Source organism: Ascaphus truei, chromosome 5 (genome assembly GCF_040206685.1).
Source record: "Ascaphus truei isolate aAscTru1 chromosome 5, aAscTru1.hap1, whole genome shotgun sequence".
NCBI lineage: Eukaryota > Metazoa > Chordata > Amphibia > Anura > Ascaphidae > Ascaphus > Ascaphus truei.
In genome coordinates, this window is record NC_134487.1 from 293,159,035 (window position 1) to 293,174,590 (window position 15,556).

At 41.7% G+C, this 15,556-nt stretch overlaps 1 protein-coding gene across 4 annotated transcripts in view; it reads left to right on the forward strand.

Annotated features, from left to right (window-relative positions):
* DNM1L (dynamin 1 like) overlaps positions 1–15,556 on the forward strand; it is a 51,320-nt gene that overhangs the window by 3,763 nt on the left and 32,001 nt on the right. For 2 of the 4 annotated variants that reach the window (XM_075602714.1, XM_075602717.1), the window contains exons 2-5: positions 10,971–11,118; positions 12,749–12,787; positions 14,065–14,111; positions 14,811–14,882. In XM_075602714.1, coding sequence (XP_075458829.1) covers positions 10,971–11,118; positions 12,749–12,787; positions 14,065–14,111; positions 14,811–14,882 — 306 coding nt within the window. The remainder of the gene's footprint in view (positions 1–10,970; positions 11,119–12,748; positions 12,788–14,064; positions 14,112–14,810; positions 14,883–15,556) is intronic. The other 2 variants (XM_075602715.1, XM_075602718.1) reach the window with 1 other exon arrangement.

Genomic DNA, 15,556 nt, shown 5'->3' on the forward strand with positions numbered 1-15,556 from the left:
CCTTCAGCCCCGCCGCCGGAGAGGCAGCCTTCAGCCCCGCCGCCGGAGAGGCAGCCTTCAGCCCCGCCGCCGGAGAGGCAGCCTTCAGCCCCGCCGCCGGAGAGGCAGCCTTCAGCCCCGCCGCCGGAGAGGCAGCCTTCAGCCCCGCAGCCGGAGAGGCAGCCTTCAGCCCCGCCGCGTACAGTATAGTCCAGAAAGAGGTTTTGCAATAAGAAGTGATAGCAGTTTGTGTGCATAGGAGGTGTAAATAAACACAAGCTTCATATTGTATCTATATATGTATCTGTATTATTGTAGTGATACATAGCAGCTTATTTCTAGTTGCAAAAGAGCCGACACAAACTATTGTTTGTGCCAATATATTTCAATAGGTACCAAGTACTTCTTAATGTTTTCTTTACAAACGCCAAGTTCCAATAAATATATATTTCTTATTTGCAAGTCTGCACTTAAAATCTTTTTTTATTTTTAATTTTTGAGCATAAATATTTAGAAAAATGAGGCCACAAACACTGCCACAATATTTTATATTTTAACGTCTAAAATGTCTTGAAATGAGGAGCTCTGATTGGCTGCTGAAATTGACGTCGCGCTGCTGCAGCCAGAAATCACTGATTCAGAGGTCTCCCGCTGGTGCAGCAGTGCAGACGCCGCACTTTGCAGCCAATGGTATTTTCAATACTGAACATTACCACTGGCCGCCAGGAATCTGTGACGAAACCGCGCGTCGTGTAGCGAGCGGGGCCTTGGGGTGGGGGAAGAGATGCTACATGTGCAAGTTTAACATGATGTTGATTGTATTGGTCCCCAAAATAGTTTTGATATGCAGTAGGTTAATGCTATGGTGCGCAAATGTCTGCGGGGGGGGGAGGGGGGTGCGCGGGGTTTACAGAGGCCCCGCGCACTTCTCAAAGGCACTTAAATTAAGTGCCGGGAAAGCGGCGAAGGCCTCTGTAAACTGCACTTACCTTGGCTCAGACGGCTTCTGGAGACACGTCGCCATGGCAACGCAGCGTCAAATGACGCCCAGACGCCGCAGTCGAGGTAAGGGGGGGGGGTGGCGCAGAGAGGGGAACAGCCGGCTGGGGGCGTAGGGAAAAAAGATTGCGCTCCCCTGGGTTAATGCACTTCTTTTTTTTTTTTTTTTTTTATTTCTTTTTTTTTTTTTTCAAAAGAACTTGAGGGGATACAGAAAATTAAAAGGGGGGGAGGGGGTACAACAGCAGAATTAAAAAAACACAATCCACGCCTTTTTACTGTAGCTTCAAATTTCAGGCTAGATCCTTTCCATTCACATTCCAGTTCCCCTATGGGGTGTCCGAATCGCTCATCTCTCCCTCATATACCAGAGTTCCCATACTTTATGACAATTACAGATTTATGTTTTAGGTGCACGGTTAGTCTCTCCATTGGTTGGGCCTCATTTATTTTCTATATACGCTCTCTCCTGGAGGGAGGTCGAGACTTTTTCCAGACCCCTGCCATCGAGCGTCTAGCTGCAGTCAGGATATGTGGCACCAATTTATTGGTGTTTCGGTTCATATTCTCTATAGGTTTCGCCAGAACCATTGTGAGCAGATCTAGGGGAATTCTTATTTGAATAGTTTCCCCTACCAGCTCTTGAACCATTATTCAAAACTTGTGTTTGTGGGCAGAACCATCAAATATGAGCCATAACACCCACACCTCCACAACCTCTCCAACATCTGTAGTCCATGGGAAAATATGTTTCAACCTCTGGGGGGGGGGGGGGGGGGGGTAAGATACCATCTGTAAAGAATTTAATATAGATTTTCCTTCGCTGTTGTACATATGGATGTACTCGCTACATTCTCCCAGATATCTTGCCACTCCTCCCTTGTAATTTCTATCTGGAAATAATCTGCCCATTGCTCCATATATCGGTGGGTATAGGATATCTTAATATCCCGAGGGTTTAGATCTTGATATAATATAGAAATAAGCCCCCTTTTATATTTCCCAGATCTACACAGCTCCACAAGCACCGTAGAAACCGGTAAACATCCATTTGAGAAGATTTGCTTAATATAACGGGAGACTTGAAGAAATGTAAACACCTCCGAACTCGGAAGAGAATATTTCTGACACAAAATCCCAGAATTTCATAAGTTTACCCGTAGACAATAAATCGCTTATATCCTTGATATTCTTGGACTTCCATAAGTCAAAACTGCTTGTATACCATCCTGGACCGAACTCTGGGTTATCAAAAATGGGGACAAGGCTCGATGGTTCTGATATTACTCAGTATTGTTTTTTTTAACCTGTTGCCAAATCTTAAGTGTAAATCTTATTGCCTCGTAATCGAAAGAGCCTGGACGGGCTTGTTTTAATAGTGGTTAATACCTTTGAATGTGCAAACGAGTACTTGGTGTACAGTGCTTGCAAAAACCCTTTTCTTCACGCGTGCTTTGTACAGTACACAGGAGGAAGAGGAATGTGAGGATTCAAATGCAATGTTGACTATAATTTGATCAATGGCAAACCCTCTTGTAAAATACACGACATGTCATGAATCTCCTATTAACATAGACCACTAATAAATGAAGACTCCGGTTTATGTTCTGAAGTATATATTCAGTTGATGCAATAAGTGTGTTTTTTTTTTTTTTTTTTTGGTCAAAGTTTTCGTTTCACTTGTATTTTCCTCATCTACCTGTCGGTTAAATGTCCAGCACTTGTACTTGTGTTAGGTGTCAGAGTTTGCTTCCACTGGTTGAATTTTGGGGTGTTTACATTAATGGTTTATGTGCTGTATGGATTATTAGACAAACAGAGATAAATGAAAATATCTATTTCTATCTATATCATTGTAGATGAGGTTGAAAAAAGACATACATCCATCACCGATGTTAACTTTGGATGACAGTTACTTTATCCTATGTTTGTAATTGCAGTATATTGATTCATAGGACGGCACACAAAACCCCCAGTGACACATTATCCATTGATATCGCATAAGGGGAAAATAAATTCCTTCCTGACTTCAATAATGGTAATCAGATTTATCCCTGGATCAACATCCTTTACTTATTTTGTATATCCCTGTATACCAGGGGTGCGCAAGCTAGCGGGCGCCCCCAAGGGGGGCGCAGGATGTTCTTGGAGGGGTGGGGGCACGCGACGGTTGCAGAGGCCCCGCGCTCTTCCCCAAGGCATTTAAATGAAATGCCAGGGGATCACGTGAGGCCTCTGAAATTGAACTTACCAAGGTGTAATGAATTCCCCATTTTAACTGCCTTACTGTACAGAACCCTTTCCTTTTGTTGCTGGGGAAATCACCTTTAATCCAACTTTAAGAGATGACCCTGTGCCATTTGTACTGCCCTTGGGATGAATAGTTCTTTTGAAAGCTCCTTGTATTGTCCCTGAATATATTTGAATATAGTTATCATGTTCCCTATTGCACACCTCTTTTCTAATGCAAACAAATCTAATTTAGCTAGCCTCTCCTCCTAAGTAAGATATTCCATCCCCTTCATTCATTTGGCTCCTCTTTGCACTTTCTCTAGTTCCATAATGTCTTTTTATTTTTTATTTTTATGGAGTGGTGCCAAAATGATCTATATTCAAGGTGTGATCTTACTAATGCTTTATACAGTGACATAATCATGCCCCCTTTAAAGCAAGTTAAAGTTGCCTTTTGTAGTTACTGCATGACATTGGGCACTATTGCTAAGCCTGCTGTGTAGAAGAACTCCTAAATCCTTCTCTGTGAAGGATTCACCCAAATGCATAAACTTGCATGTATCTGTATTAAACATCATCTGCCATTTACCTGCCCAAGTCTCCAGTCTATCCAAGTACTTCTTGAGATAAATTACACCCTGCTCTGATTTTACTACCTTACACAATTTAGTGCACTAGCAAATAATGAGTTTGCTCACTATCCCCAAGGTCATTGATAAACACGTTAAAAAGCAAGGGCCCAACTAATGCTCCTTGAGGCACTCCACTGAAAACTTTAACCCAACCTGAAAGGTTACATTTTATAACAACTCTCTGTTGTCTATCCTTCAACCAGTTTTCAATGCAGGTGCAAATATTTTTACAGAGACTAATTTCCTTTTATTTTGTTTACTAACCTCGTGGAAGTATCAAAAGCCGTTGCAAACTCTAAGTAGACCACATCAACTGCATTACCCTGGTCTAAATTCTTATTTGCCTCCAAGAAACTAATAAGGTTAGTTTGGAATTACCTATCCTTCATAAATCCACGTGGACTATTACAAATAATTTTGTTAACTATTGGGTATTACTTAATATTATCCTTTACTAAACCTTCAAGCAGTGTCCTCACTATTAATGTTAAACTTACAGGTCTGTAATTCCCTGGTTATGATCAAGCTCCCTTTTTTAAATATAGGCACCAAGTCTGCTTTACGCCAACCTAATGTAACACATTCTCATACTACCTCTAGTCTTTGCTCCTGATGCATATTTTTTTGGTATGTCTAACATCAAAGGAGTCAGGTGGATTAAGAATACTGTCAGGGTAGTGTTTACAATAGATGTTCAAAAATAGCATCAGGCGTTGGCTATTTATGCCATGTATAAATGCAACGACACACCTAGTGTACCTTGATTTTTTTTCTCTCTCTCGATCCTTGCCATATTACTTAGCAGCACAGAGTGCATCAGACACAACAGTTGGTTTGTTCTTTTGTTTTTGCACATGGAGGCTTTCTGGTTTTGCAGAGGTGGATAACTCCAGGTTTCAAAATGTTGAATTCAGCTTACTGGATCCAAGTGTTTGAATTTTAGTTTTGAGTTGTAAACACGAGACAATAAAATGGATTTTCAATAAAGTGCCCTTGTATGAAATATTGAACTCTGCAGAGGCCAGTAACTCCACGAGCGGTGGGGCAAGGCAAGAGTTGCTTTCTGTTAACATCAAATCTCTATTAAGCTTGTAGGTCCTGTTATAAAACAACGGAATCTATGTTTTTTTGTTACACAATTTATCCAAGCAATTACATGCCGTGTACATGCATGTGGCTATATCCTGGGTGGAAAGCTTTACAGTATGTATGTTATACTTGTTCTATAATGTAATATCCGGATCCCTATCACAGCTCAACGTGTGTTGAGCTGCATGAGGATTTTTCCTCATAAATGGGACTTGGTCTGTGACTGCCAAGAGCTGGCATAGCTCCACATGATTAAAGGTGTAGGGAGGTGTCTTTATGATGTCTATATACCTAGGTTGTAAGTATTCTTTTTATAGTACATACTTTAATTGCACAGAACGGAAGCATAAACACCATACACATGGGCAAGACATGAGTAAGAGATCCTCTGAAAGATTTTAAGCATCAGACCGTCCTACCTAGCTCAGCTTGTGCCCTTTGACCGGGAAGAGAATGAAGAAGTAGAGTGCTTCTTATTTCCTCTTCATCCCCTCTTGTGTGACGGGACCAGTTGTGCTGCTTTGCCCTGTAATGTCTAGTTACCGCGGGCTGAGTTAAAGGGACTTTCGCAAGTGACATTACTGGAAGGGTTGAAGTCTTTCACTTTCACCCTTTAGTGCTATAGAGTATTTTCCTTCCATGACTCTTGCTCTCTCCTGAAAAATACTCTATTTGTCATAGAAAACCGTAATTGGTGCAACCGAGTTCTTCCAACAATCTGCTGCTTTTATACAGAGCCAAAAGAGGAACAACAATATTACTGACTCCTGGCTGCTGCGTCATCGTCTTTCCTAATGCCCTTAACATCGATTGGTCCATGGCCACGAATCATTGTGGCATAGGGATTTCCTGTTTTTATGCCGGGTCATAGCCGGTCATTGTCTTTCTGATGGCATATGAATTCATTATACACACTAGCACTTGTATCCCACCTTCCAGAGATACAATTACACTTCACTTGTTTCACTAGTATTCACTTTAAAGGTTCATCCAGCCTGTTTCTTATTACTGTATATATATATTGTGGTATGGCTTGAATGCCTGTTGTTACAGTTTTACTTTTTGATTCATACCACCCAGTCTGACGACTTGTTAAAGCTGCAGTTCAGTCTATTTTTTTTTAATTAATTTTTTTACTTCAATAGTTTCATGTGGGCAATCTCTAAATACCTAAAGAACTGCATAGCTGCAGGTCAATTCGTTCTCCATGTATTGATCGGCGAAATTTGGTGACATCATTAGAGCTGGCATATGTTTTTCTTTTGCTTCTGTCACTCAGTGGAAGCTCATGAATATTCATGAGCACTCCTGCACTGACATGTGCGAGAGGGAGGGCAGGGCTGACAAAGGGGTGTGCCAGGGCTTGTGACAGGACATGAAGGGGCAGTGCCTTAGCAAATGCTTGTTAAAATAGAATACAAGAAAATTGGTCTTTCAAAGTTATTTTTTTAAAAACAGAAAATGCTAAAAGTATTACTACAGAACTGATTTATTAAAAAAAAACACACATGCAGGATATTGACTGAACTGCAGCTTTAAGGTGCAGTGATATCCAGTGGAAAAGAAGGTGCTGTGGGAAATTTCCAATCTAATGGTTCTAGATGAGAGGTTATCAAACGTTGACATTGCAACCTCCTTTCTCAAGAATACTTAAAATACAAGCATGACGCCTACTCCCTTTACCAAGTGCGTCTTCACGTAAGGTGTAGTTTAATCTGCATCTTCGATTTTCCCTCACGGCGCCCTTATTGAGAATCTGTTCTAGAGCAAACAAAAAGTAATTGTCATAATCACAAAGAACCGTGTACTGTATACAGTAGTTCATACTATCTCCAAGGAGTCCTATTTTTCCCATTATATCACAGCGGGATTCCATAAAGTACGTATGTTCGCATTTATTTGTGTTTGGCATACTGGTAACTACAACAGTTGAACTGGTGCCATGCTAAGTCTGCCCAGTCACAGACTGAAAGTCAAATGGAGCAACAGAAAGCGGGTAAACAGTAAAAGTGCATATTTTTACACCTGCGGGGCAGGGACCGCCTCTCGGTTGCTCAGTCGTGCCTAATTAACAGTTTGATTGACAAGGTTGTGAATCATTGATTCGTGATGTCATTATTGCACACATTCCTCTCTTGATTGGTGTACGTTTCATATTTAGAGGGCAGTATACTCTTCTGTTGGGTTAAGTGGCCCAGCGCCAAACAGGCCTACAATTCTATGTTCCTGAGAGATTCAGAAGCCGGGATGATGTTTTTTCCCCCCACAAATGTCTGGTTTGCAGGGGTTTCTTAAATCCCTGTGCCTATAGCTTCACTCTATTGCAGGCCTGCACAACTCCAGTCCTAGAGGGCCGCAGACAGGCCAGGTTTTTAGGATATCCCTACTTCATCACAGCTGGGTCAAATAGTGGCTCAGTATGACTGAGCCACTAATTGAGCCAGCTGTGCTGAAGTAGGAATATCCTGAAAACCTGGCCTGTTTGCTGCCCTCGAACTTGAGTTGTGCAGGCCTGATCTATTGCATGGGTGGGCAACTCCAGTTCTCAAGGGCCACCAACAGGTCAGGTTTCCAGAATATCCCTGCTTCGGCATAGGTGGCTCAGTCAAAGATTGAGCCATCTGTGCTGAAGCAGGGATATCCTGAAAACCGGACCTGTTAGTGGCTCTTGAGGGCTGGAGTTGCCCACCCCTGCTCTATTGTGACATAGCCCTATCTACTTCTCATTCTTTCTCTGCATCCATGAATTTCTCTCTCTTTAGGACCCATTAAAATTCCTCAATAGGGCATCAGCGCCTGACAGCAATGCTCTCTCATGCATCACAGATGTCATGTGGCATTGATGCAGTGTCTTGTAAAAGCTGCATTGTCCTTGCATGTGTACTTTAGAAGAGATCTCTAGTGTGGCATGTCCCTGAAAAAGGAACCAATACCCTGGCAAATGTAAAAACAGACATGGGAAAGATATTAACCCCTTTGCTACCAGAGTGGCCAGCTGGCTGTGTGCAGGGGTACACATGATGTACAGAATAAAGCTTCCCTCATTGTCACTGTTAATTATTTTAGTCATTTGAAGTGTGTTCCAGGCCCGGCACTGAGGGTTAAAAAAAATAAAGGAATTAAACACAAGAGTTCCAAAATAAAATTATATATTGATTTTTTTGGTTCTGTGCGTCTCTCCTTTTGATATAATAATGTAGTTATAAGCTAAGTATTTGATTGAACAGACCATGGTGCAATTATTTTCACCAGAAGAAAATATTAGGTGGTCAGAAAGCTGCAGATGTGGTAGCATAGAAATGAAAGGAACGAGTTCTGGTGAACACCACACACAGGTTCGTTAGAAGACTTCATCAACAAAACAAAGGGTGTATGTGACGATTGGGGGAGGGGTGAGAAGACACGTCCATGTTTTGCATTTCATGGAACCTTCCAAACATGAACAGTGACACACTTCCATTTCTTCACCAACTGCCATGTCTTCTCCTAAACTCGCCCCACCATTGGGGACGGGTGGGGCGAATCTAAACTGTTCGTTTGAAACTAGGGGACAACAGGCTGACAAGATCTTCTGACAGATTTTTCTTCGCATTAGTGGCCCCGCTGATGGCACCAAAGTAGCAGTTTAAGTTGTAGAGCCTAACTAAGTATATACACATCACTATAAACCACAATTTAAATCTAAACCAGATGTCGGGCTCCAAATCAGGAGGATTGACAGACATGGCAAAAGTCTGGGTGGAAAGAAAACTGCATCTTTTATTTTATTATCTCTGCTCACCTTTAAGGCTCTACTCATGTGCGCCTTCCTACATATCAACTCTGATCTCTCGTTATGCCCCTGCCCGTCTCTCCTGTGCTCTACCCATTACTGTCTTTTCTCTCTCTCACTCTCTCTCTCTCTCTCTCTCTCTCTCTCTCTCTCTCTCTCTCTCTCTCTCTCTCTCTCTCTCTCTCTCTCTCTCTCTCTCTCTCTCTCTCTCTCTCTCTCTCCTCCCCCCCCTTTCACCTCTACTGCTTTCTCACCTTGCACCCTTTTCCCTCGCTGCCCCTTACCTGCGGAACTACCTGACACTCTGTATACGCCAAGCAAACGCTCTCCCCACCTTTAAGTCAAACCTTCAAACTTCAACTAATGGCTACCGTCCCACACCCACAGTTGCTCCTACCAACCATCGTGGCCAAGCACTGCCATCTACTGCACTTATTCCCTCACCTGCTGTCTCTGTAACTCTCCCAACATAGCACTTAGATTGTAAGCTCCCGGGGCAGATTTCCTTTCCTATTGTCTGACTTTGTTGCACTTATTGTATTAGAATTCCCTGTACTGTATTGTCTCTTAGTGAAGCACTGAGCACACTGGATGATGTATAAATAAAGATATACATACATTATCCTGGAATGTACACCCGTACCTGCCTTTTTTTCTAAAATTTGGGATGTCTTTTTTTCTCCTGACACCAAGTATTTATTTTTAACCATTACTGGTTAAAAAGAGGATCTTCTGCCTGAACAGACCAAGCCCCATCTGTTCATGTCGTTTTACTACTGATCATTATTAACAATAATCATAGCCGTCTCTAATTATTTGGCACAATAAATGACATTTGGCTCACTCTGTGGCACTAAAAATTATATTGATCTGTGCCACTCGGTTAAATGGGAACTCTGCTCTCTAGAGAAAACGTTTCTCCTTTTTTTGGGGGGGGGGGGGGAGGGGTCAGAAACAATTCATGCGTTTCAGTGACAAAAAAAATGTTTGATAGCAAATGCTTCAAAGCATCTGGTTCTAAAACAGAGCCCCACATAATCAAAGCCACCCTACAGTTACAGACACGACGCACCACCTGCTCCCACTAATGCCTTCTTTTTATTTATTTTTATCCACCATCAATATAAAAAGAGACATGTCTAGTGTTGAACTGGGATGTGAAAGCGTATTAGAGAGAGAACGGGATTATTACTACTGAAAATGAATAAGGGAAATCTGGAATTTGAGTTGTAGGTTTTAGATGTTGTAGTGTATGGACATACAAAGAAAATTATGGTATTACAGAATAAAGGTGGCTGTTATGAGTGTCAATGTTTTTGGTTCCAATTTGGACCTTTTTGACTAAAGAGCGGAACCAAAATGTTAAATCTGGCTGATAATAATAATAGCATGTTCTTGTATAGCGCTTCTAGTTTTATGTAGCGCTTTAGAGATATTTTGCAGGCACAGGTCCCTGCCCCATGGAGCTTACAATCTATTTTTTGGTGCCTGAGGCACAGGGAGATAAAGTGACTTGCCCAAGGTCACAAGGAGCTGACACCGGGAATTGAACCAGGTTCCCTTGCTTCAAACTCAGTGCCAGTCAGTGTCATTACTTAATCATTTTGATAGATGTTGGATGCTTTTTATACCATTATTTCTGTGCTGCTGTTTCTCCATTAATTTAATAGTACTGTACAGGCATACCCCGCTTTAAGGACACTCACTTTAAGTACACTCGCGAGAAAGTACATATCACCCAATAGTCAAATGGCAGCTCACGCATGCGCCTGTCAGCACGTCCTGAACAGCAAAGTTGAACTCCCTACCTGTACCGAAGCTGTGCGCAAGCGGGGAGACTATAGAGCCTGTTACAAATGCGTTATTTACATCAGTTCTGCACGTATATGATGATTGCAGTACAGTACAGGCTTCGATAAGTGGAAAAAAAGGGAGTGTTTCACTTTAAGTACATTTTCACTTTACATACATGCTCCGGTCCCATTGCGTACGTTAATGCGGGGTATGCCTGTACATCTGATTTTGTAGTTTGTGGTTTTTTTTGTTAGTTACTGTTGCATTATAATGTATCTGTCTCATCAACTCATCTTCTGGGACTACGGGGATTCACCCTCCATGCTCCAAATTTTAAATTCTCCTGTAAATTTGAGCCTGGTTTGGTTGTTCTGACATAAATTCCATTCTGCCTGTAACATACTCTCTCTTATTTACCTGTGTTTGTTTGCTCGGCTTCCCGCTTTAGGTATTAATGGTTTCTTATTCTTCAGAGCAGTGGAAAGAGCTCGGTGTTGGAGAGCTTGGTGGGACAGGACCTGCTCCCTCGAGGCACTGGGATAGTCACAAGAAGACCCCTCATCCTGCAGCTGGTACACGTTGTCCCAGAAGATCACCGCAAAACTGCTGGAGATGAGAACGGTAATGGATGCGGATGAAATAGTAGAGTTTTCCGTTCGTCTGGTACATGATGTTTTTCCATCCTACGGAGATGTTGCTTGTGTGGAATATTTTGGCCTAGGTCTCTTAAGGTGTGATCCATCCAAAAGGATTTGAGTTTATTTCCAGTAGACTCATTTGTATAGAAGATTAAAAAATAAAAAAATAAACCTGACCAAATACTAATGAATAATTGCTGTAAGTCAAGAGGACATTAGATTGATGAGGGTTTGAGAGTAGGGTACAGAAATGGGTCAGATTTACTGAAAAGAATACCAGGATAAAGGAAACCGGTATCAACAGTAACAATAGGGAGAGAGAGTCCATGGTCGGTGTATGTATATGTTAATCTGTATAGCACCAACACTGTACGCCATGCTTGACAAAGACCATAAAATACAATGAATCACAATACATTAGGTGGTATATTTAGGAAACCTACAGAGAGCACAAATGTAATTGTATTTTGTAATGGTGGAACACGAATTCATTTTTGAAGTTGAATTACTTCCATTTTCTGCTTTATTTACTTTGTCATAAAAGATTTGATGTGAGCAGTGTATCTTTTGTTTCAGTGCTGCTAGTTAATAATAATAAAGTAATGGCTTATTTCCATGTGGTCCCTTCTCTGTGACTTTACAATTTGTTTCTCAATTCAGGCCATGGTTTGTAGCATTTCATCTATGGTCGTGAAAGCGGAGGAAAGGGCCTTTTGGGGTTGGACAGTTAGGAGGTTTTTACCGACCTAAGAAGTCGTGCCGTACCAAGGTCAGATTAGTTTTGGGAGAATCCACAAATGTGACCATGCTAAATAAGATCTTGCATCAATGTTCACACTTCCACGTGTGAGGAAGAGCAAGAAGTAAAGTCCATGAGCTCAATTTGCGCTGTACAGAGTAAGCGAGCTTGTGTTTTAGGAACGAGATTTGCAGGGGACAATGCAGCTGAATTATGGAGTATTAAAAGCTCTTCAAATTTACAGCCATTTCAAACCGATGAGTTTGTGCTCCCTTCAGGGTGTAAACATATAGATGACTCTCCCAGTTTCTGCAGCTGATTGAGGGCAAACATAGGGCCTTTATATCAGTTCTTTGTCATTCAGATGGTAATGCCCTTCTCTTCTAAGTGCTGACGTGCAGCTTGCCCTCCATTAACCGTTGTGGAGGATGCATGGGTGTGTTCACTTTCCCATTCCGTCCTGCGTATCCATCACAGCGTCTGCTGGTTATGGCATTGCCAGAACTCTGTCTCATGTCGGCCCTTTATAGCATTAAAGTGCTGCCGGATGCCAGTGCTGTTATTGTTTTGTGTATGGGGGAATTAGAATATGCAGCAGCTTGTCTTCTGCACAAACCATGGAGCTTGACCTAGGCCAAATTCTGCTTAACCCTTTGCAACATACAATATATTGCAAAGCCCTTTCCACAGACGTGTGTCCCCATTATTTTGTAACATCGTGTTTGTGTTGTAACAATTACAAGTGTATCACTTCTCAAACGCCTCATGCGTCCGTCTGTCTGACGCTTGTATCTCCCCATACGAAGGTAAGGAACGCGAGACTGGTGAGCACTGAATAACCTCTCTCTCTCTGCTGTTTCTCTCTTGATTCCAGACCTCGACTCATGGAAAAATCCAAGGCATCTTTCCAAAGGTCTCCGGTTTCCATTGACTCCCTCTTTCCACCGTTCTTTTACCGCCTGCATGTGCTTTCGAGATACTTCAATGGGGATTGTCAGTAGATCACATCTTTTCTGCACTTAACACCCACAGCTGTGCAAATGGATCTATTAACAATACTCATCACTCTCCTATAGTGGCGCACTTGCTTTTCTCTGCTTTTTGATACTCTTGTATACACACTTCTTCTTGCCATATTTTTATTAATTTTTTTTTGCAGGTTTGCATTCTTTTAATTTATTTTTCTTTTAGATGCAATCCAGTGTATTAAAGGCCGTTGTGTCCTGTTTGGTTGTTTGTATTCCTTTTGGTTTGATATATAAATATTTGTCACATCATCTTGCATGTATCATATTATTTGAGTTATGGATGTGACTCATAAAGTTTAATTTGTATTTTGCGTTACGTACAACTCAAGTTTTTTTTCTAACATTTTCTATATGTATATGTACAAATAAGTTGTTAGCCAAAAGCTGCTGTGCAAATCTGTGATTTGTGATCTACATATGTCACTGCGGCTCTTTCTAGGCAAGATAGTGTGTAACTTACTCGGGGGAAGTTAAAACTGAAGGGAAAGTGTATTTACACAACAGATTATCAAAACTCCAGTGCTGCTTTCTTCTTGGTGCAAGACTAAAACAAACACATCTTTTGCATGGAATCTGCTCACAGCAGTAGATGCCTGAGGGGTCCTGGGATTGAGCATACCGAGTCATGCAGCAATGTAATGCATAAACTAAATGCCTGGAACAGCTAGAACAAGCACATTGTGTCTGTATAATATCTTATTATCCTGACATTGGGCGTCTGGCTGTAATCGGACATCTCTAGATCTGTCTAAACATATCTCTACCGGATTACTCTCCCTGGCAACGCAATAGAATAGTGGATGACGTTGTGTGGGAACTTTCAGAGCAACACATACCTGAGCAGGTTGTCTTAGTGATAATTACAGCTAGGTTGATGGTTTAACTGTTGACTTGAGAAAACCAGTCGTGTTGTCTGCACTTGGGCTAAATTTTGGTAGCTTTCTTGTCAGCGGTCATCTAAAAAAAAAGCAGGGTATTGATGCATAGTCATACCAATCCACAACCCCCTGTTAAGAGAGCCCCAGTCCTGATCACAGATGGAAAGCCGGTAATGCAATGCATTTTAATATCTGTAAGTAGATCCTTTACGAGGATTTATCCCTGTCCTTTATGAGAATGATGTGAAGCTTGGCCTAACTCTTGATATTCTGGTTTGTTTCAGGAGTTGAAGTAGATGAATGGGGCAAGTTCCTTCACACGAAGAACAAGGTATGGTTGTAAAGGGAAAACTCTCACCTGGTATTGGCAGGAGGGTCATAGACATTCTCTAAAACAGGGGTGCTTAACTCCAGTCCTCAGGCTCCTTCCCCCCCGCCCAACAGGTCAGGGTTTCAGGATAGCCCTTAATCAGCACAGGTGGCTCAAGCAGTCCCAGCTTCAATACAGGTGGCTCAATCAGAGGCTCGGTCTTTGAGTGAGCCTCTGATTGAGCCACCTGTGCTAAAGCTGGGATATTCTGAAAACCTGACCTGTTTGTGGTGGCTTAAGGACGGGAGTTGAGCGCCCCTGTTCTAAAACAATTGAGCTTGGTTAATAAATACAGCATTGGTCTTCTAAAGTTTTGGAACTGGCTTGGGCTCCTATAACCCAGCACGTATGAATCAATATCCCTCATGACAAGCTTGTTCTACAACAATGTGTACAGTGCCGTTGTATATCAGACGGTGGACAATAACAGGTCTTGCTGTACAACGTGAGAACCATTATCTTAAACCAGGTATTTCTAAATTCAGCAGCACCTTGTGTGGCCTGTCCCATTATTTGTACACCTCTGTCCATGTGACGCCCGATCTTAGCATGCGCACATAATTACTCCACTGCAAATACTTGCAGGCTCCCTGTGACAGATTTAGCTGTGTGATTTTGCTGTCTCCTGTGTTTCATGCTTAATATCTCATTCGGTTTCAGATCTACACTGATTTTGATGAAATCCGGCAAGAAATTGAGAATGAAACGGAAAGGATTTCTGGAAATAATAAAGTAAGATAAAGAGACGAAGCTAAATGCAGTAATCCCAATGAGAGCCAGAGGGATCTGCAGTGTATCACCTTGCAGTGGGAATTGGTAGCTGTAGCAAATGAATGTGTTTGATATATTCACACGCGCACACACCCTTTATTTCCCTTTTCATCTCTCCCACATACCCCCACACCATAATCGTTTCTATAGGAATAGGTTTCCATACTCGAGGCAATCCAAGCACTATAATATATGCCGCCTGTGATTACCTTTTATTTAAAAAAAAAAAATGACCAAAGTTGCTGATCAGAAAAATCCTGCTTTCCAGGGTTCATTAAATGGCCGCCTTCCTCTTTCAAATCAATCCTTCAGTCAGTGTAACTGAGCAGCTACAATGTATTCTTATATTCCTCAAGTAACATCTATTTTTACAGTTTGTAGCTCAAACTGCTGGGAATATTGGCAACATATCACAAACAGGAAAGTGTTGCAAAGATCTTGCACTGCTGGGGAGGTGGGTTAAAACCTGCTATAGTAATCAAAGGATGCTGCTCTGTGTAATACAACTCATTCGAAATGGCATTAAGAGCTGAATATTTTTTTTTTTTTTTAAAGTAGTAAGTATTATGTATAAAAATCACACGTAGGATATTGCTGGGATTGCTCCTTTAGGGGCATTAATCTGATTCTCTGAA